Source organism: Mastigoproctus giganteus, chromosome 11, assembly GCF_048544385.1.
Source record: "Mastigoproctus giganteus isolate SK-2022 chromosome 11, ASM4854438v1, whole genome shotgun sequence".
NCBI lineage: Eukaryota > Metazoa > Arthropoda > Arachnida > Uropygi > Thelyphonidae > Mastigoproctus > Mastigoproctus giganteus.
Window position 1 is genome coordinate 119,867,266 of NC_143585.1, and position 22,601 is coordinate 119,889,866.

The 22,601-nt window shown below is 37.0% G+C and overlaps 1 protein-coding gene across 1 annotated transcript in view; it reads right to left on the reverse strand.

Annotated features, from left to right (window-relative positions):
• The window catches only part of LOC150078388 (rho-related BTB domain-containing protein 1-like), a 384,612-nt gene that overhangs the window by 329,025 nt on the left and 32,986 nt on the right, over positions 1-22,601 (reverse strand). Inside the window, exons 2-3 of the mRNA XM_090385409.1 lie at positions 19,081-19,286; positions 3,975-4,078 (exon numbers count right to left, since the gene is read on the reverse strand). Coding sequence (XP_090241535.1) covers positions 3,975-4,078; positions 19,081-19,260 — 284 coding nt within the window. The 5' untranslated portion in view covers positions 19,261-19,286. The remainder of the gene's footprint in view (positions 1-3,974; positions 4,079-19,080; positions 19,287-22,601) is intronic.

Sequence of the window (22,601 nt, forward strand, 5' to 3'; positions counted from 1 at the left end):
TTAGGAAGTCGGTATGTTCTGGAACAAAAGTAAGTGTTAATTCATCATCATATACAAGAGATATTGTCAAGGAAAAAATGGAAAAGGCTCTGGTAATATGGATAGAAGATCAGTCACAAAAAAGAGTACCAGTAGATGGAAATGCCATCAAGCAAACAGCACTAAGAATTTACAGACAGATTAAAGAAAAGAAGTCAAGCACTTCATCTCAAACAAAAAACAGAAAGTTAAACAGAAAGTATGAATTTTCTGCGAGTACAGGTTGGATGATATGGTTTCTTAAAAGGAATGCTCTTCCTAATATAAAAATTAAAGGTGAAACTGCATCTGCAGATGAACCGGCCACTAAAGTATTCCCGCAGGAACTTGCAAAAATTATTGAAGACGGAGGATACACCCCTGATCAAGTGTGGAATGCAGATGAAACTGGTTTCTTCTGGAAACGAATGCCGAACAGAACATATGTAGCCAAATCGCAGAAAACTGCTGGTGGTTTTAAGGTAGCTAAGGATCGTGTGACCTTGTTATTTTCCTCCAACGCTTCAGGAGATCGTATGTTGAAACCACTGCTGGTAAATCGAGCCCTAAACCCACGTTCAATGAAAGGTGTAGATATCAATAAACTGCCTGTTCACTGGATGTCAAACAAGAAGGCCTGGGTGATGCTATCTTTACAGAATGGTTCAACAAATGTTTCGCCCCAGAAGTCAGATGTTATATGAATTTGAAAGGTCTCGAATTTAAAGTTCTTCTGATTTCTTGCCAATGCACCCGGCCATCCTGTCTTGGAACACCCAAACATACAAATTTTATTTCTGCCACCTAATACTACATCTTTGATACAACCGCTAGACTAAGGTATAATTGCGACAATTAAAACATACTACGTAAAACGAACATTCCAACACGTTTTGGACAAACTGAATGATGAAACACTAACAGTCATTAATGTGTGGAAGAAATTCTCAATTATGGATTGTATCAATCAAGTTGGATTAGCGTTAACTGAATTAAAACCAGCAACTTTAAATGCGTGTTGGAAAGCGGTTTGGCCACAATGTGTAAAAAGCAAAGATCCCATCATCCCTAATACAACCGAATTTCCCAACATCATTACAATGGCACACAAAATTGGTGGAGAAGGATTCGATGATCTATCGTTTGAAGATATTGATGAATTGTTAACCGACAAAGCCCTAAGCGAAGATGAAATATTAGAGGTTGTCCTTGGGACTCCTTATCCCACAGAACGTAGTGATAATGAAGAAAATGATTCTGTTCTAAATGCAGATTTAATAAAAGAAGGTCTGGAACTGGCCAGAAAATTAGGTAATCATTTTGTCAAACATGACCCTAATGAAGAACGCGCTGGGAAGTTTCAACGTGAACTGAAGTTGTTGACAGCCTCTTACAGAGAATTATATAACAGCCTAACCAAAACACGAACACAACGATTAATAACTGAATTCGTTCGTAAAAACTGGTGAAACATCATCACCAGAGGTGACTCGTGCTGATTTTTCTCAAGAGATCACAGATAGAATTTCATAATAGAGGAAGAAGACCATGTCCACAACATTTCTAGTGATATTCCAGTTGTACGGGTAAACGTATGCGCCGTTTATTATCAGAAAGTGAAAATGAATAAAATCTTGTTATGTGTAAAACAGATTTTTTTTGTTCATGAAGAATTTTTTTCATTTCATATGCATACAAATTTACTTTAATACATTTTCATTACATATTATTACATGTGTATTTTGTTGAAATAAAATAATAAGCTTAAAACGAATATTTTTATGTGTTTTTTTTTTAATTATTTTTACTGATGTTTTAGATCCAGAACCAATCGTCTTTCCTTCCATAAATACAATGTCTTTTTTTACACGAATTTTTTTTACACGTATTTTTCAGGAACGTATCTATCGTGTAAAAACAGAATTAGGTGTATATATATATATATACACTGTATAATTTTATTCCTTATATAGAGATACTAAATAAAGATCAATTATAGATCACCACAAAATTAAAACGATACCGTACACCTTTTTATAATGAAATGAATATATAAATTTTAAAAATATATATGTTTAGTAACTTAAACCCAAATTACGTGGCACCCCTGGAATCTTGTTGCGGCACCCCGGTTGAAAACCACTGGGCTACTTGGTTGGCGATAATAGAAAGGTAAGCACCATTGGTCAGCAAACCATAACACCACTGCCTCCAGCCTGCCAAACACCAACAGTGCATCTGGGTACCATAGCCTTATGTTACTATCTCCAAATGCGGATATGCCCTTCAGCATGATAGAGTTGAAAATGGGCTTTCTCAGACTAGGCAGTAGATTTCTATGTCAGTGGTCCAGTGTTGGTACAGACATGCCAATGGAAGCTGCATTTCTTATGTCTCACAGTGAGCAAGGCAGTCATTGACTACCATAGCCTATACAATCTAATGCCTAGTCCAGGTGCATAGTCCATGTGGATATTGGTGTTGCTATTCCTACATTGTACCAGATGATTAGTTGGCTCACTGTTTGCATTGTTGCTATCTTAAGAGACAAGATGCATGACACTTACCACAGGCTTCGATCATGTGGGAATAGCCATGTGACCTTTGGCTGGTCGTTCGACCACTGTTGAGCTAGTCATTGTAGACTTGTGATATCACAAAATGGGAGCTGTTAATCATGTTTGCTGTAGTTAAGATACTGACACTTGTGCATCTTGCCCCCACAGTCATTTCACTTTTGAAGTTGGAATATTGTGACACTGACCCATTCTTCCTTGCCAACACTCAAAACTGGTGGCCACAGTTCGAACTACAATCTTATTTTAGCCATTTCCAACTTTGAGCCTTCACCAGCATCACTGATCAGTTCCATTCAAGTGGTGTTGCTTATGCAAAGCTAACCCAGTGTATATGTAACAAAAAAATGATAATAATAAAAAATATTGTTTATACTCCAGTACAACTACTAGGTCAGTGGAGTTTACAGAAAATCATCAATGGAAACGTGTAATTGTATTTAGCAGTCACAAGGTTAACCGCGGTCCACTCAAAGAGCATGCGCGCTCTTACTCCTGACCACTTGGCTATATCAGGTCTTATATATAGTTTAATATTACAGCATATACAACACCGATTATAGCATAGTTTACTCAGTATTTTTTATGAAAAATACAGAATAACTTATGTTAGGATCATGGCAAAGGTTGGGTTAAAAAAAAAAACAGTCTGTCATAAATCTAGAGAGCTGCAGCTATATATCTGTAAACAGCCTTCCAAAAACAGTTTTTGAGGAGGGCACTATGAAACCTTCACACAAGAGTAACTTGGCTTTTATAGGTGAAAAGAACCCATAAAAACTGTGCCTTTTCAATATGTAAAAGGACAGTAATTGTAACTGCAGTTCTCTCTCTCTCTCTCTCTCTCTCTCTCTCTCTCTCTCTCTCTCTCTCTCTCTCTCTCTCTCTCTCTCTCTCTCTCTCTCTCTCTCTCTCTCTCTCTCTGTGTGTGTGTGTGTGTGTGTGTGTGTGTGTGTGTGTGTGTGTGTGTGTGTGTGTGTGTGTGTGTGTGTGTGTGTGTGTGTGTGTGTGTGTGTGTCACTGCTCTTTCTTTGTCAGTAATTAGCTGACTATGTATTCTTATGAAAACAGTTGATCATTCTACCAACTTGGATTTTTATTTTGAATGAACCAAATGTGTACAATTAAGAATTTTTACTTCATCTTTCTCTAATTTTTATTTTTAGGATTCATATATTTCATATGTCTTTAATCACTGGTCAGTTCCACTGCTATAAAAAATATATCTTTTTTTGTGAAACATTAAAAAAAATTAGTTAATTTTTTTGCTTCACAAAATTTGGCTTTGAGCCACAAAGAAACTTTTATCATACCTTTATATATGTTCTTAAATTAGACAAAAATGTATTATTTTAAATTGTAACAATTAAATACACTTACCTGCCATAAGCAAATCTTCTGTCCTTTTCATGATCACCAAAGGTATCCCATAATCGAAGGGAAACACTGACGTTATCTATTACTTCATAAGAAAGTTTAAGAACCTACAAATTTAAAGAGAAACCAATTGAGAAACAAGGTGACAACAGTACTCGTCATGTTGGCAAGCATACATACAAAAAAAAAAATCTGAAACATTTAACTTTCCTTTTTAGCAATGTGAATGGACAGAGAAGCTACTCTCTTTCATGACAGAAAAACCTTGCAGCTGCAGTTTTTTCTTATACCCTCCTTGTGCATATTGAAAATTATAAGGCTTGGATGACAGCTGAAGTTAGGTTGCGGACTATGGCTGAAAATCATTTAGCTTATTGATAATTGCACAGCTCATATTATTTTAACCTTAGCTTTATTAACTTATTCTATCATTGTCGTTTGGTTTTTAGGAGCATTAGCAACTAAGGCCATATTGCTCCGAGGATATACAGTGGTCATTCCCTGACCTTTCCGCATCCTCCGTATTTGGTGGCTCATGGGCTCGAACCCCGGTCTAATCAAGAAGCGTGTGCTATGCACTCCTGCTCACCTGGCTACGGAGGCGCCTAACTTATTCTGTGAGTTAAATTTCTGGTACCAAACACAACATCAAAACTTCAGCCCTTACACTACAGAGTTATTCAGAACTAACAAAAAAAATGTCTGAAACAAGTCATACAGAAGTGTATCCAGGACACAGAAAATGGAAATACCCTTGGAATCAGTTTACTACAGGCATTTAGAAGAGCGAGCAAAACATGGCATGCTGTTATTGAAAGGACATCTTCAAATTGTTTCAGGTTAGCTTGATTTTAAAAGTTTTGTAAATGTTTATATCAAGTTAGAAATTAGTAGGTTGTATTTAAATTTTGGAATTGGTGAAAGACTTGTGAAATTTGCAGAATCTCGAGGATTGTCAGTAATGAACACTTTTTTCAAGAAAAGGGTGAACAGAAAGTGGACATGGAAAGCCTAAATGGATTAACAACTAATGAAATCGACTTCATCCTCACTAACAGAAGATATATTGTGAATGATGTTATCGTCCTGAATAAGGTAAATGTTGGAAGTGATCACAGAATGGTAAGATGTACACTTGATATAGATGTAGGAAAGGAATGGAAAAAACTGGCTCGAGTAAATAATACAAAGGTCTTTGAGATAACAGAAGAGGAGAAAAAGCAGTATGTACTGGAACTTAAGAACAAGTTTGAGCTTCTGCAGACTGATCAGGACCAAGATATCGATGAGGAATATTACAACTTTCTGAAAATGATAAAGCCCAAGAAACCTATAGGTAAAATAAATCCAAAGAAGAAAAAATTGGTCAATAAACACTTGCCATGATGAACCGAAGATGACAAATGATGAGCAAAATAAACACTGACAAGAATAAAATTGAGTATACTGAGTTAGGCAAAACCATTAGAAAGGGACCCCAGAGAGGAAATAAGAAGATTTAACACAATAAAAGTAGAACAAACATTAAGGGAAAACAGAGGACTTAAATCAGCAGCCATGAGCAGTAATACAGAAAGACAAATGATTCTGAAACTGAAGAATAGCGATGGTGTACTTATTTACAGCAGAGATGGCATAATTCAAATAGCAGAAGACTACTATAGAGAATTATACGAGCGAGGTATGATGCCAGCAGTGGAGAAGATGGAATCACAAATTAGTAACATATATGACATACCCAATATCCTTCCTGATGAGGTAGAACGTGCATTGAAGAAAATGAAGAATCAGAAAGCTCCAGGGGATGACGAACTTACTGTAGAGTTGTTAAAATTGGGAGGAAGAGACATGACACAGAAACTGGCAAGACTCTTCACAAAGTGCATTAGAAAAGGCATGACACCTAAGGAGTGCAATAATGCAATCATAGTTTTGCTGCATAAGAAAGGAGATAAATCATAAATTGGAAATTATAGAACAATTAGCTTGTTATCCCACATTACAAGGGTCATTACTAACAGATTAGAAAGAATACTTGATTAGAATCAATCGAAAGAGCAAGCTGGCTTTAGGACAGGATTCTCAACTATGGATCACCTTCACGTAATATCACAGCTAATGGAGAAAGCAAATGAATATAAAACACCATTATGCCTGTCATTTGTGGATGATGAAAAGGCATTTGACTCCATACAGCTTAAGGCAATATTTCGGCACTGGAAAGACAAGGCATAGATACCCCATGTATTATGATTTTGAAGAAAATATATGAGAACGCTACCTCCTTTATTAGACTAGACAAAGAGAGTAGCAAATTTAAAATTGAGAAAAGGGTTCGACAAGGTAACACAATATCTCCAAAGTTGTTTACTGCTGTCCTTGAGGAAGCTTTCAGAAGATTAGACTGGTCACAGAAAGGAGTCAATGTGAATGGAGAGTACCTAAACCATTTACGACTTGCAGATGACATTGTGGTGATAAGCCAAGATCCCAAAGAATTAGAGGAAAATCTTAATCAGTTATGCAGAGTTAGTAAGCATTTTGGACTAAAGATGAATATAGCTAAAACAAAAGTAATGATGAACAAATATGCCATAGAAAGGAATATAATGTTTGAAGGAGAAGTAATTGAAAAGGTGGATTCATATACTCACCATTATTACAGCTAGTGACAAGTCATTAGCTGTAATAATGTTAAATGGCTGGAAGTCAAGAGAAGAATAAATTTCAGATGGATAGCATTCAGGAAATATAGTCACGTACTGAGGAGCAATATCCCAATTTGTCTGAAACATAAAATAATGAACCAAAGTATACTCCTCACTATGACTTATGGAAATGAAACTTGGGCACTCACCAAAAGAATGGAAGAGAAGCTGAGAACTACACAGTGAAGAATGGAACAAATTATATTAGGAATCAGACTGTTAGATAAGAAGAGAAACACATGGATTAGGCAGCAAACTCAAGTAAAGGACATTCTTATCAAAACCAAAGAACTAAAATGGTCTTGGGCAGGACAAAAAGCTCAAAGACATGATGACAGATGGACTAAGAAAATAACAAAATGGTACCCAAGAAGAGCTAGAAGAAAACCTGGAAGACAACGACGGAGATGGAGAGATGAAATTCACAAGTTTGTGGGTAGTAAATGGATGGCCATTGCACAAAACAGAAGGAACTGGAAAGTTGCTGGAGAGGGCTTTATCCTGCAGTGGATTGAAAATGGCTCGTGATGATTTAAATTTGTTTGTGATGATGACATAAAGGAAGGAATTAATCTGCCTGCCTGACAAGAAACTTGGAATGCTGATTTACTGTCTACATTTATTGAAAGTTTTCCAAGTGCAGTAGAAAATAGTTTGCCTGCTTCTGGTGCATTCATTCCACAGTTCTCATATTGAGGACTGTGGAATTAATGCACCACATGTCTCCTGCTGAATATTTTAATATTATAAGTGGTAAAATGATGCAAGGAAGCAAGCTTATCTAGCCTCAGCAAAAAAATAATTAAAAAAAACCTACTTCATTTGCCCATCCCTTTTAATAATTTTTTCTAATTCTTTAAATTTAATCAAACTATCCATGTTTAAACACCAGCAACCATCCTTCCTCAATTTAAATTTATATCCGTTGTGAACTGCCTGAACAAGAGAAAGGCTGCCACCGACATTTAACCTACTCAATACATTCATAGCCTTAAGCACCTCAGTCAGATATCCTCTCAGGTGCCTAGTTTCCAGATGCTGCAGTTTGCAGAACTGAAGCCTTTCCTGGTAAGAAGCATGCCCTTCTGTTCCCTCACTAATCTTATTGCCCTTCTCTGCTTCTATTCCAACAGATACACATCCTTTCTGAAATGACACTTCCTGACCTGAAGCAGTATGCAAGATGTGATCTAACTATTGCCTTGTACAATAGGATAATCACCTAGTTATCCCTGCTGACAAAATCACTCTATATTATTGACAGACACCCATGATCTACCTTAGCAGCCTATTTGCACCACTGAGAGAACTTCATCCCAGACTGTACGATGCTAGTACCTATTTTAAATAAAGTGTATAGGTTGTTTTTATTTAAATTCTTTATACAACATAATACAGTCCTGTAGCTGTAAAATTATTATTATTTTTTAATTTTAAGTGGTAAAATGAGGCATTTACTCACTGTATTTTATAGTTTAGTGGAAAAACAGTAAATTCAATATAATTTTCGATAACTCTAAGTGTTTTTCATCTCATTTTCAATGTTCAGTTATTAAGACTTACTGTAGTTTACATAGTAGCATACGTGCTGTCATTTTATTTGTGATGATGACATAAAGGAAGGAATTAATGTGCCAGCCTGAATATTATAGTTATTTAGTTATTTATTATTGATTTTAAAGTTGAGGAAAGGAAAGTTTTCAAGAAAAATAAAGTGTAAATTACTACATTTGTGTGTTAAAAAAAGTACAACAGAACTTATTTGAACAAATTATTGTTCTTTTAAAATTATTTGTTGTATCAATATTTGACTGTATTTTCTTTGTCCAGTATTATTCTTTTTAATGGTTTATACTCAGAAAGTGAGCACTACCTATTTTGATAACCTGTGCAAATACTTTTATAAGTTCATGAGGTAAATATTACACTTTTTAGCTTTGTCACAGTGTCTGTAATCTCCACACCTGACATATATCTATACTTTGACACCAAGATAATTTCAGTTATTTCACTGTGGATTTCATTGCTCAGTGTTTTGCATATTGATAACACTTTATTAATGTTGTATCGACACTATTATTTAGGAGCATTGTAAATAAATTTGAAGTACTGATTAAGTCATCAAATGCAGACAGTGCAGGGATAGCAGAGACATGGTTTCACTCAGGCATAAGTGATGCTGAATTTGAATATGGGAAGTACAATTACAGAAAGGACAAACAGGACAGGAGAGGTGAGGGTTAAGCTCTTAGTTACGAAGAATATTAAATCTCAGGCAGTGCATACAGTCGACATGGATGAGTAGTGCAATGTTGAGTCAGTTTGGTGTGACGTAAGCACTGGGAAAACAAAAATGAGGGTAGAAGTGTGCTACAGGCCTAATGACTGCAATGAGTATACCAAACAGCTATACAGAGAAATAGTGATCCAGTAAATCAGAATGTTATAATGGAGGATTTTAACTTTCCAGATGTTGACTGGAATTTGTGGGCTGATCATTCACACACTATAAAGACTTTTGTAGATTTTTTGGATGACTGTTTTTTACAGCAGCACGTTAGAGATTAATACCCTTGATCTTATTATCAGCAGTGATTATAAATGCATTAAGAATCTGCAGATAAAAGTACCACTAGTATCAGCAGCGATCACAGTATATTGATGTGGGATTTACTTTAAAAAAAAACATTATTTTATAAAAAAGCTTTCGAGCCTACAGGCGAGTAAGGCTCCTGGAGCTGATGGCATATACCCTATAATTTTAAGGGAGGTGACAAGTGAGTGCATTGAACCATTGAGGCTAATTATGAGGTTATAACTGACTCAGGAGAGATTCCGTTGGATTGGAAAAGTGCCAGTGTATCTCCAATACATAAGGGTGGTTCTAAGAGTGTATTGGGAAATTACTGACCAGTCAATCTAACTTCAGTAGTAGGAAAAATCATGGAGGCAATGATCAAGGGTCAAATTCAGGATCATTTGGATAGAAATGAAATTCTGAAGGATATTTGGGGATGGTTTTGTAGTAAAAGGAAAATCATGTTTAACAAATATGGTTAGCTTTGGGTCAGTCATGAGGTGGATTTAGGGAATATTTTCAACATTGTTTATTTGGATTTCAGCAAAGAATTTGACTCGTCCCACATGAGCGGTTATTTTATAAGCTGGAACAGGTTGGAATCACAGGGAAAATCTTTAGATGGAGAGCAGAATGGTGCAGGAGGCAGAGGATTGTGATAAATGGTTATTCCTCATATTGGGTTAATAGAAGAAGTGGGGTTCCCCAAGGATCAGTTTTTTGTTGTTTTTGATTTTCTTAAATGATATCGATATAGGGATAGAGGGTGTGACATCTAAATTTACAGATGATGTGAATATTGGTAGAATAGTTAATGATCACTGCCAAGCAGAGTTTCCTCAGAGTGACCTAAATAGACTTCAGGGATGGATAGAAAAGTGGCGGCTATGCTTTAATCCAGCAAAATGCAAGGTCTTACACTTGGGGAACAGTAACCCCCAAAATAACTTTAGTACTGTAACTTATACACTTGATGGAGTTGAACTGAAGTCAGTAGTGGAAGAAAGGGACTTGGGAATTATGATATGGTCAGACATGAAGTTCTCAGAGTATTGTAGACATGTTGCAAGTAAGGCAATGGTGTCCTATCGATGATTTACTGAACATTTTCTAGTAGAGATAAGGACATCATAATCCAATTATATAAGACTATTGTTAATCTACACTTGGAATACTGGGTTTAAGTGTGGGGGTCTGCCTAAAAAAAGCCATCAAGCTTCTCGAAAGGGTCCAAAGACGGGTAACTTGCCTGGTGAGATCAGCAAAAGGACATCCTTATGACGAAAGACTTAGAATATGTGGGTTGCATAGCTTGGAAACTAGGCACCTTACAGGTGATTAAGGCTCTGAAAGGCAATAGTAAAATGAATAAGGATGAAATTTTCATAGTTATAAATGATTCTAGAACTAGAGGCCATAAATTCAAGTTACAGAGAGAGATGTTTAGGCTGGATTGCAGGAAGTTTTATTTTAGCCAGTGAGCTCTAAATTACTGGAATAAGTTACCTGCATGGGTGGTAGAGGCTGACAGTTTGGGGAAATTCATAGGTTGTCTATTTCCTTTAATCTCTTATTATTATTTATTAATTATTTAATTTTATTATTATATATTTATTATTATTATTATTATTTATTTATTTTTTTTTTTGGCTGGGGCTACATCAGCCTTAGACTTCCTTGCACGATATGGCCATTACTAATACTAAACAGTAACTACCATTAAGGGGGGTAAGGGGGAGAGGTTTGCTTTTTTGTAAAGGTGATTACAATGGTCTCAAACAGTTTTTAAATTCTATACAGTAGGACCAACTGATGATATTGCCATCAGCAGTCAATTCAAAATAGGATACATTCAGAGAAGTAATCAAAGAAAATTGCAACAGCTACTAGGGTTTTCATACCAACTAAGAAATACCATTCAATCCGTAGACTTAAATGGATGTAAGATTATTATTATTATTATTGCTCTTATATTATTTCTCCCTGATTGGAGGGCGCATGATAGCCTTAGATGCTGATGCGCCATTAAACTTCCAATAACCAACCAACCAACCTGATTGGAGGTTACACCTCGCAGTGGGTATTGCTACCAAGTACACAGGGTGGTTGTTGTTATGTCTGGCGTTACTGTTGGTCGAGGAACTTTCTGACTATCCTACACGTGTTCAGGATTGCGACTTTCTGCAGTTCCTTGTAGGTGTTCACTGGGAGACCTATTGCTGCTAGGCTGTTATGCTTTGGCACCATACCTGTGGTTGACACGATGATCGGGATGGTCGTTACTTGTTGCATATGCAACATCTCTTTGATCTCCTGTCTTAGGTTCGTGTACTTCCTGATTTTTTCCCCATGGGTTTTCTGCAGGCTGCAGTGTTGGGTACTGCTATGTCAATCAGATATGTAGCCTTTTCCTTCTTGTCTACGAGGATTATGTCCACTCTGTTGTGCAGGATTGTCTTATCCATTATTATGGCACAGTTCTAGTACAGCTTGTGGGTTGAGGTCTCTAGTACCCCAGGCAATACTAGAGTAGTACAGTACTTGTAGTATGGTACACTTTCTTCGATCAATTGATATTTCCTTGCTAGTTTCTGATGTATTATCCTGGCTACCTGGTCGTCTCTATGAGTGTACTCAGTCTGGGTGATCACCTTGCACCCTGCAGTGATATGTTGGATCATTTCTGAGGCCAGGTGGCATCATCAACATGTGTCATCGGACACTTCGGGCTCCTTGGCGATGTATTTTCTATAGTTTCTGGAGTTGATTACCTGGTCCTGGATGGCGAGCACGAATCCTTCAGTCTCGGGGAGGAGGGTCCTGCTCGTGAGCCATGCATTGAAAACAGTTTTATCTGTGTGATCTTGAGGGAGATCATTGTACTGTCTGCCATGGAGTATCTTCTCTCCCCATTTTTCTAGCTTCATTTGTGCCTCCTGGTTGGGAGGGGACTCCTCGCTTAGGTTGAGTGGGGTATACCACTTGCCTATCTACCTTATGGCCTGGTGGAGTGCTGCTGTGTGCTTCTGGAAGTAATCCTTCAGGTTAGCAATTGCTGTTTTCTGCTACTTGATGAGGTCTATCAGGCCCCTTCCTCCTCCTTTCCGAGCAATTGTCAGTCTCTCCACAGCTGACTTCGGGTGGTGTTGGCAGCTCTTGGTCATAATTGTCCTTGTCTTTCTCATGATATTCTCCAGCTCGGTGTTAGTCCAATCTATGACCCCAAAGGAGTTTGTTAGCACTGGGACTGCATAGGTGTTTATGGCTTTAACTGTGTTCCTTCCATTCAGCTTTCTGAGTCTCTGATGGTAATTTTTGGTCAGGAAGGCCTTAATTTCCTTGTGCTGTAACTGCTGAGCCTGCATCATCCCCAAGTATTTATAGGCCTCTCCATCTGCCATGGCTTCAATCTCTTTACCAGTCTGCAGCTGCGAGTTTTGGTTGACTAATTTTCCCTGGTACAATCTGTAGGTCTTGCATTTGTCTAGACCAAATCCATCTTAATATCATTGCTGGATTCTTCGGTGATCCGGAGTAGTTGCTGGAGTTGCTTCTTGGTTTCCACGTAGCGCTTGATGTCATTCATGTACATCAGGTGGGTGAGGGTGTACAGGTTCTTTATTATAATTGTTGTTGTTGCTCTTATATTATTTCTCCCTGATTCGGGGATTCCACTCCGTGACGGGTACTGCTACCAAGTACACAGGGTGGTTGTAATGTTTGGTGTTGGTTGAGGAAATCTCTGACTATCCTACAGGTGTTCAGGATTGCAACTTTCTGGAGTTCCTTGTAGGTGTTCTCTGGGAGACCTGTTGCTGCTTTGTAGAGTCTTTGGCACCATACGGGTGGTTGACACGATGATCGGGATGGTCGATACTTCTTGCATATGCCACATTTCCTTGACCTCATGTCTCAGGTTTGTGTACTTCCTAATTTTTTCCTCATGGGTTTTCTGGACATTGCTAGTGTTGGGCACCACTATGTCAATCAGTTAGGTAGCCTTTTGCATCATGTCCGCAAGGGTTATGTTGGTCTGTTGTGCGGGATGGTCTTATCCATTATTATGGTGCGGTCCCAGTACAGCTTGTGGGTGGGGGTCTCTAGTACTGCCTAGGGTTCATATTTGTAGTATGGTACACTTTCTTTGGTCAACTGGTATTTCCTCGCTAGCTTCTGATGTATTATCCTGGCTACCTGGTCGTGTCTATGAGTGTACTCAGTCTGGGTGATCACTTTGCACCCGGCGGTGATGTGTTGGATCGTTTCTGAGGCCAGGTGGCATCGTCAACATGTGTCATCTGACATTCCAGGCTCCTTTGCGATGTATTTTCTATAGATTCTGGTGTTGATTATCTGGTCTTGGATGTCCAGCACGAATCCTTCAGTCTCGGAGAAGAGCGTCCCACTTGCGAGCCACGCATTGGAAGCAGTATTATCGATGTGATCTTAATGGAGGTCATTGTAGTGTCTGCCGTGGAGTCTTCTTTGCTCATCTTTCTAACTTCGTTTCTTGTGCCGTCTGGTTGGGAGGGGGTTCCTCTTAGGTTGAGTGGGGTATACCACTTATCTATCTTCCTTGTGGGCTGGTGGAGTGGTGCTGTGTTGTTCTCGAAGTAATCCTTCAGGTTAACTATCGCTGTTTTCTGTTGCTCTATCAGGCCCCCTTCCTTCCTCTTTCCAAGTATTGTTAGTCTCTTCACTGCTCACTTTGGGTGGTGTTGGCGGCTTTTGTTCATCATTGTCCTTGTCTTTCGCATGATATCTTCTAGCTCGGTTTTAGTCCAATCTATGACCCGAAAGGAGTATGTTAGTACTGGGGCTGCATAGGTGTTTATGCCTTTAACCGTGTTCCCTCCGTTCAGTTTTGCTTTCAGTAGGCTTCTGAGTCTCTGATGATATTTTACGGTCAGGTGCTTCTTGATTTCCTTGTACGCTAACTGCTGAGCCTGCATCATCCCTAGGTATTTGTAGGTCTCTCCTTCTGTCATAGCTTCGATCTCTTTACCAGTCAGCAGCTGATAGACTCGGCCAACTAATTTTCCCTGGTGCAATCTGTGGATCTTGCATTTGTCTAGACCAAATTCCATCCTGATGTCCTTGCTGAATTCTTCGGTGATCCGGAGTAGTTGCTGGAGTTGCTTCTCGGTTGCCACGTAGAGCTTGATGTCATCCATGTACATTAGGTGGGTGAGGGTGTACAGGTTCTTTCTTCCTTCTTTGAGGTTATATACATACTTGCTGCCATTAAGCATGGTGGATGGCGGGTTGAGTGTTAGACAGAACCACAGTGGGCTCAGACCATCTCCCTGAAAGATTCCTCTTCTAATGGGCATTGGCTTGGTTGTGATGATCTTGACCTTAATGGTAGTATTCCATTTCGCCATTGTTGCTCCTAGGAAGATTGTCACTATCGGATTAAGGTTATTATTATTATTATTAGCCATATGGTGCAAGGAAGCCTGAGGCTTATGTTGCACCACCCAAAAAAATTCCCGAGTTATCCTGAGAGAGAGAGAGAGAGAGAGAGGGAGGGAGGGAGGGAGGGAGGGAGGGAGAGAGAGAGAGAGAGAGAGAGAGAGAGAGAGAGAGAGAGAGAGAGAGAGTCAGAAGTAGAAAGGAATCGCCAAGAAAGAGAAGAATGATGATATCCAGCTCAGGACCCTGAGTGTGCCAAGCCCATACTTACCAGATGTGAGCCCCTGAACTGATAAGATTTATGGCAGAGAAGAAAAATGTGTGGGATACATATAAAGTAGTCTGTAATCAAATCGCAAAGTAGGTTAGGCAATCTAAGGCAAAGAACAGCAGTAAAGACTCCTATCATTGTATTAAAAAGCCTTAACACATTACATTGGCCCACTTGATGTCAACTGTTTAACTGTTGATGACCCTGCCCAGGCTGTTAACAAATTGAATAGGTATTTTGCATCTACATTCACACATGAGGAATTTGTTAGAGAAGGGGAGGCCAGAAGTTTATCAATTGATTTTGTGATAACTGAAAGGAGTTTAGTTTTTTATGTTTAGTTGAAGCTAAACATAAAAAAATCAGCCTTCAGTATTTGAGCTCTATCCAATTATATTAGTATATTAGTATTGTATTAGTATTTGCAATGGCCACATGGTGCAAGAAAGCCATTGGCTTATGCTGCACCAGCCAGAAATAAATAAATAATAATAATAATAATTAATAAATAAATAACAATTATAATAAAATAACAAAAAATATATATAAAATAAAATAAGAATAAAATAATAATAAGAAGAAAATAAAAAAATAATAATAATAGGTTAGTAAGAAATAAAGGAACCTAATAATAGGTTTCCTTTTCTCTTATTTATTAGTTAATAAATAAGAGAAAAGGAAATGGACAACCTAAGCATTTCCCTCCTCCCACATCCAGCTGATCTTTGAACTGCCCCAAACTGTCAACCTCTACCACCCATTTAGGTAGCTTATTCCAGTAATTTATACTCGCTGGCCAAAATAAAACTTACTACAATCCAGTCTAAACATCTCCCCCCCCCTTAAATTGAAATTATGGCCCCTAGTTCTAGAATTATTTATAACCATGAAAATTTCGTCCTCATTCATTTTGCTTATGCTTCTCAGAGCCTTAAACACCTCAACCAAGTCTCCTCTAAGGTGCCTAGTTTCCAAGCTCTGCATCCCACATATTCAGTCTCCTCATATGGATGCCCTTTTGTCGATCTCACCAGGCGAGTCACCCGTCTCTGGACCCTTTCAAGAACCACAATGTCTTTCTTTAGGTGCAGTCTCCACACCTGAACACAGTACTCCAAGTGTGGTCTAACAATAGTCTTATATAATGGAATTATGATGTCCTTATCTCTACTAGCAATTGTTTGATAAATTATCAATAGGACATCATGGGCCTTCCTTGCAACCTGTCTGCAATGCTCAGAGAACTTAAAAGTCTGATCGTATCATAACACCAAAGTCCCTTCCTCCACTACCGGCTTTAGTTCAACTCCGCCAAGTGTATAAGTTATTTTGGGGTTACTGTTCCCCACGTGCAATACCTTACACTTTGCTGGATTAAAGCATAGCTGCCATTTTTCTGACCATCCCTGAAGTCTATCTAGGTCATTCTGAAGAAGCTCTGCTTGGCGGCGATCATTAACTACTCTTCCAATCTTTACACCATCTGCAAATTTAGACATCCTGCCCTCTATCCCTTCGTCAATGTCATTTATGAAAATCAAAAGTATTAAGAGAGGCAACCTCTTAAGTTGATAAGCAAACCCTTAGCCATAATTACTAGACTATCCTTGGATTCAGGGGAGACCCCCTATGGGCTAGAGATATGCAAATGTATCCCCATTTCACTAAGCAGAATCAAAGGGTGAGATGAGTAATAACAAACCTGTTAGCTTAACTTCTGTTCCAGGGAAAATAGGAGTCACTATTTAAAGAATTAATGTCAGACAATCTAGACAGCAATACAATATATGGCATTTACAGTGTGGATTTGTTAAGGAGCAATCTTGTCTGGCCTCTCAGATTTGATACTAGGATGCGGTAACAAAGCAACTGGATGCAAAAAATAATTTTGATATATACTTTGATTTCAGGAAATCTTTTGATACCCTTGCAAAAGAATGCTATACAAATTGGAGCAGTGTGCATTAAGCATAAGTTATTGCTATGGATAGAGGAATGGTTGAGTGGAAGAAGACATATAGTGGTTATCTGTGGACACTGCTCTTTATTAGTGGAGTTCCCCAGGTTTGGTCTGGGCTGATAGTTGTTTTCTGTATTTATTGATGATACGGAAGAAAGTATATCAGACTTAATGTCTAATTTTTCAGATGATACTAAGGTTGATACTAGTGGGTGATTAATGATAGTAATCAAAGTATGCTAGAGCAACAAGATCTAGAAAAATTAGGCAGATGGGCTGAGAAATGGCAATTGAAAATCCACAAATGTACTGCATATAGGTAGCAGTAATCTAAATTAAAATACTAACTCTGTGGTACTACACTCAAGATAGTGGAAAATGAAAAAGACTTGGGGGTTAATTGGCCTCCATAGCCGAGTGGTCAGGAGCGGGAATGCAGTAGCACATGCTCTTTGAGTAGACCAAGGTTCAAGCCCCTGACTGCTAAATATGGTCGGTCTGCCAATCCGCACTGGACCACCGTGGCAGATTACGGTCCATTTCCCTCAGCATAAATTGTTGAAGAGGCTTCCATCCTGTAGTGGGTTGATAATGGCTGCAGTGTACCTTTTTTTTTTTTTTTTTTTTTTCGTGCAGTCAGATATAATGTTCTCTGATCATTGCAAACAGGCTGGCAGGACAGCTCCTGGGGTTTTGTCAATGATATACAGAAACTTTGCTAGCAGGAATAAGGAGATGATTATTCCATCGTACAAGGCAGTGGTTAGGCCGCATCTTGAAAATTGCATACAGGTCTAGATGCTTATTTTAGGAAGGATGTAGATCTATTGGAATGGGTGCAAAGAAAGACAACAAGATTGGTGAAGCAAACAAAAGAGTGCAGTTACCAAGAAAGGCTTCAGTTCTGCAAATTGCAGCATCTGGAGACTAGGCACCTGCAAATTGATTTGATTATAAGGTGTTTAAGGCTTTGAATGGATTGAGCAAGATCAGTATTGACAGAATCCTTTCTCTTGCTCAGGGTACACATGAGGAGGCATGAATTCAAATGGTGGAAGGATAGTTGCAAATGGATGTGTGGAAGTTTGCCTTCATTTGGTTGATTGTTGGAACAAACTTCCATCTGTTGTTGGGGAAGCGGCTAGTTTGAATAAAGTCAAGGAAGAACTAGACAAATTATCTGAGGGGATGCACGAGTGATATGGAATTTTTTTTTTCTGATATTTTATAAGCTTGCTTGCTTCCTTTAATCATTTTGCCACTACTAATAGCCTCTGGCATTTGGGTTTAAAAATGTCATTTATGACTTTTAAAACCTAAATTTTTTACATTTTTAAACCTATTTAGGTTTAAAAATGTCAGAAATGACTTGAGTTCTGTAAATTTAAGGATTCAAATGGATTACATAATCGAAATGCTGATGGCATCTGTATGGTATCTGAACAAATATAAAGGACCGTTGAGCAGATTAATTATTAGAGGGAATGGGAAAACAAAGTGCATTTTTTTTTCTTTTTTTTTTGCTGATTGTGTATGAGCTTGCTTCCTTTGTATTGTGTCTTCACTATTAATATTAATACTAACACTAGTATGGCTATGCAATATAAATATTTAAATTTAAATTCCTTAAAAAAAAGATGTCATTATACTTCAGTGGAACATGAATTTCTAATAACTTTTGCAAACCATGATAGGTTGATAGTTTACTGAAATTAATTCCATTACACAGCAAGCCTATTTTCTGAACCACACCCAATTCCATTAAAATGTTTCATGTTTACCGGAACAGTGTTATGAGATGGATAATGTTGAAAGTGTATTTGATTCATGAAATATTTATGAATCAGATATGCAGAATACAGCGTCGTACCCAGCTGTATTTTTCTCATTAGCAAGTATGAGATGAAGAATGCATGATTGTAACCAAATGGTCAGGTAAAAGTATTGAGTTACACATGTCTTAGTTTATATCTATATGATAATACAAAATATGTCAGTGTTCTTGTGAACTCTTCAGCTCCTATGTAGCCATCACAGACTATAAATAGAAACTTATTTTTTTACCTTGCATGTTTAAAACCATGCCATTAAACACTGCAGTAACGTTGAATATATCACTTTCAGTAGTAGAAATAGCATAAAACAAAATATAATGTAATATACTTATTGAATCTCACCTCTTTATGGATGCGATACTGATCTATTGCCCATACAGTAGGAATGTGAGTGCCAACAAGTTGATTTAAATTCATCTGCACATTACATGCCCGAGCACGAATTAGACGAGTCTTTCCAACTGCAGTATCTCCCACAACAACACACTTCACCAACTCTTGATGTGGTTGTTCATTATCCATATCCACTCATAAATTCATCTTGATTTCTACTTCAGAGAAGATTTGTGAATTAAAATAAATCCACATTAATGTTCATTAACATTCTAAATTTTTTAATCACTTCTGTTTATTGCAAAAAAAAAATGACTTACTGTAATTATCTTTAAATATGAGATTATGTCTGCTGATTAATTTTAACAATGTTAGAACAGCCAGGAAGGATTTTAAGATCAAGATAGTTATTAGCTATTTCAACTTAGAAATTTTTCTTACATTATTTAAATCATTTCATTCCATTACACAAACTTTTAGTTATTAGCTACTTAGTAGCTAATAGATTTTAGATATTAGCACAATACATTTAGATATTAGCACTAACACATTTTAGATATTAACACTAACACATTTTAGATATTAGCTACTTGGTAGCTAATATCTAAAATGTTAACAGGCAGGACCTTACAATATTTGTATACAGGAATGACTGGATTCAGTGTTCAACCCAGAAATTTTGTTTAGGGAAAGGGGAGAAGTTGTACATTCCCATTCCACATTTGTGGCTTTTTCAAGTGTTAACACATGACAGTACTATTGTGCAGAGTGTTTCAAAATTGAATGCAACCAATGTAGAAACATATTCTTCAGCTAAAAATAAGAAAAACAGTTATTGTAAACATATTACAGAAGTATTTATTTCTGAGATATTAAACATTAATCATAAATTACAAACCTGTAGAAAAGCAGCACAGCACAAAACTGTAGAATACTTCAAATTAATATCATAAAAATATGACTGTTTAAATGATTTTAAGCAGTACAAAGCATAAGTACCAACACCGACATGTATAATGTTGTTCTACTACACGAATGATACCAGTTGCCCAGTTGTGAGTAACCAGAATGGCAGAGTACACAGTGGCACTGTCATGTCTGTGACTTTAGTTTCATGATCCATGGCTGCCTCATTTACAGTAGGGACAGAGCCATAAAAAGGCATCAGTGAAACAGGCACTTACATTGGGCACATAACTGGCAAGAGCACAAACACGAAATGAAATAAATTTTAAGTTGTAGGAAGTACAGTATGAATTAGTTTTCTCAGTTGTATGTCTATTAGGGGTGTAAAATTGAAATAAATTATAAGTGTAGAAACAATTCATACTATAAATTATTTGTTTTGGGTGAAACACCCCCCCACAAATATAAAAGGCAGTGAATGTGCTTAACACATTCACTGCCTTTTATATTTGTGGGGGTGTTTTATGTGTGCCTTGGGATACTTTTGTGAAATGCTTTTATTGGATGTGAATAAATAGGCACTGCTTTTTAGTACATGGATCTGTGAAGAATCATCACGCCAAGTAATGCCAGCATCTATTATTTGTAGCATTCTAACAATAGATGCATTTGAACAAGATTCAGAATGTGCATAACTTGACTAGAATTCTGTTTCAGTATCAGATGACATACTTATTTTTTATTTTATGAAAACCCCAAACACGAAAGATATCAAAACCTATAGTACTTAGTACCGTGCATGGGTTGAAGGAGAAGTATGGGGGGGGGATAAAGAGCTGATTCAATTTTATCAGCTTCAGTGTACTGTTCTTCCCTGTTCCTTTTCACCACTGATATCGTAGGCTGTGGATCCATTTTAACAACCCTTTAGGGTATAATTTTATAGAAAAACACTTTTTACACAAAATTTTATCAGTGGACGCACACTAAGGATGATGTTTTGTTTTTCACAAACTAAGAAATTAAAAACAGCAAGCATAATCTTCAAAAAATTTTACCTTTTCTTCTTGGGGAAAATACTAAACTAGATAAAATAACTTCAGTATAAGCAAATAAAAAATAAACTAGATAAAATAACTTCAACATAAGCAATGAAGATAGGAAGACAGCAAAGCTGCTGTTCACAGATATATTGAACAATTTTCAACTCGACAAGTATCAAGTATTATAAAACATTTGCTGCTGTGAAGAGACGAATTAGAGAAAGAGGCACGCTGAAATAATTATGAGTGAAATTTAGTAAAAGGCGATTTCAACAAACTACAAACATCGAAGAACAAATACTTTGTGCTGTTTAAGTATCTCCTACCACAAGTACTAGAAGGTTGCATTAATGCTTCATCTACAAATGTATGGAGGACATTATATGAACATGAATATATCCATTTCATAGTATGCCTGTACAAGAATTGTTGCCACTAGATATGAATAAATTCAGAAACTTTTGTAAATAGCTGATTTTGCAAGATATATATGATCCTTAATTTCTCACTCATATTCTGTTTACAGGTGAATCATGTTTTACAATAAATGGAATTCTCAACCCTGAAAACACTCATACATAGGCTAAAGAAACTCACACATCAGTATATTTATATTTAATATAAATGTATAAAAAAGTTATGCAGATAATATTTATTATATGCATACTTTTTCCTTTTGGTGTGGTGTTCTTAGGGAAAATCTTATTGATCATTATTTTTACCAATAAAGCTTTTAGGTGTAGCACAACTGCATTTTCGCTGGAACAATTTGTGGAATCATTTGGAAGATATATACCCCTTGAAAATCAGCAGAGGATGTGGTTTATGCACTGTGGTACACAGCCATCCACTTTTTCCCTGTTGTTTCTGACTTATTAAATATGGGTCTAACAATGTATAAGTTATATTATTAAATATAACTGATGGATTGATTGAAATGGCATTGTACAACTGCCACCACAATCACTTGATCTTACACTTTTAAATTAATTTGTGTGGAGTCACTAATTTGAGAAATCACATTTTGGAAATTGCCAAAACCATTAGGAATAGACCTGAAACAATAAGGGAATTATGGATTTGTCATTCTGAATAGTGTATTGAAGAAAATGGAGGTCCAGCTCATGTGTTTGAGTTCAAGCCCATGTGGTTGCTAAATACAGTTAACAATTGTATTCATTGTTGACATGATTAATTGTAAGCTCCTGACCTAGTGGTTGTGCTGGAGTATAAACAGAACATTTTATTTTCCATTTCCATTTTCCATTTCCTTCATTCACAAGCTCTCAACATAGGTTTTAACTTCTAAGGGAGCCGAGTTTTGTGTATACTGGTGTTATAACAATGTTTTAAATTATTTTACCATTTTGATAAACAGTAAATCAGACCTATATATTCAATAGGCCTTGCTACTTAGGAGATGACATGGGGAAGAGGAATTTCTGAGTCTCTGTGTGTCCAGTCCATCCCCGTATTCAATTATGACAAGTTATTTAGTTATACTCATATCACTCAAATTATTAGTTATTAACTAAATAGGTAATAATGGATATAATAAATTTACTGAATTATGGAAAATCA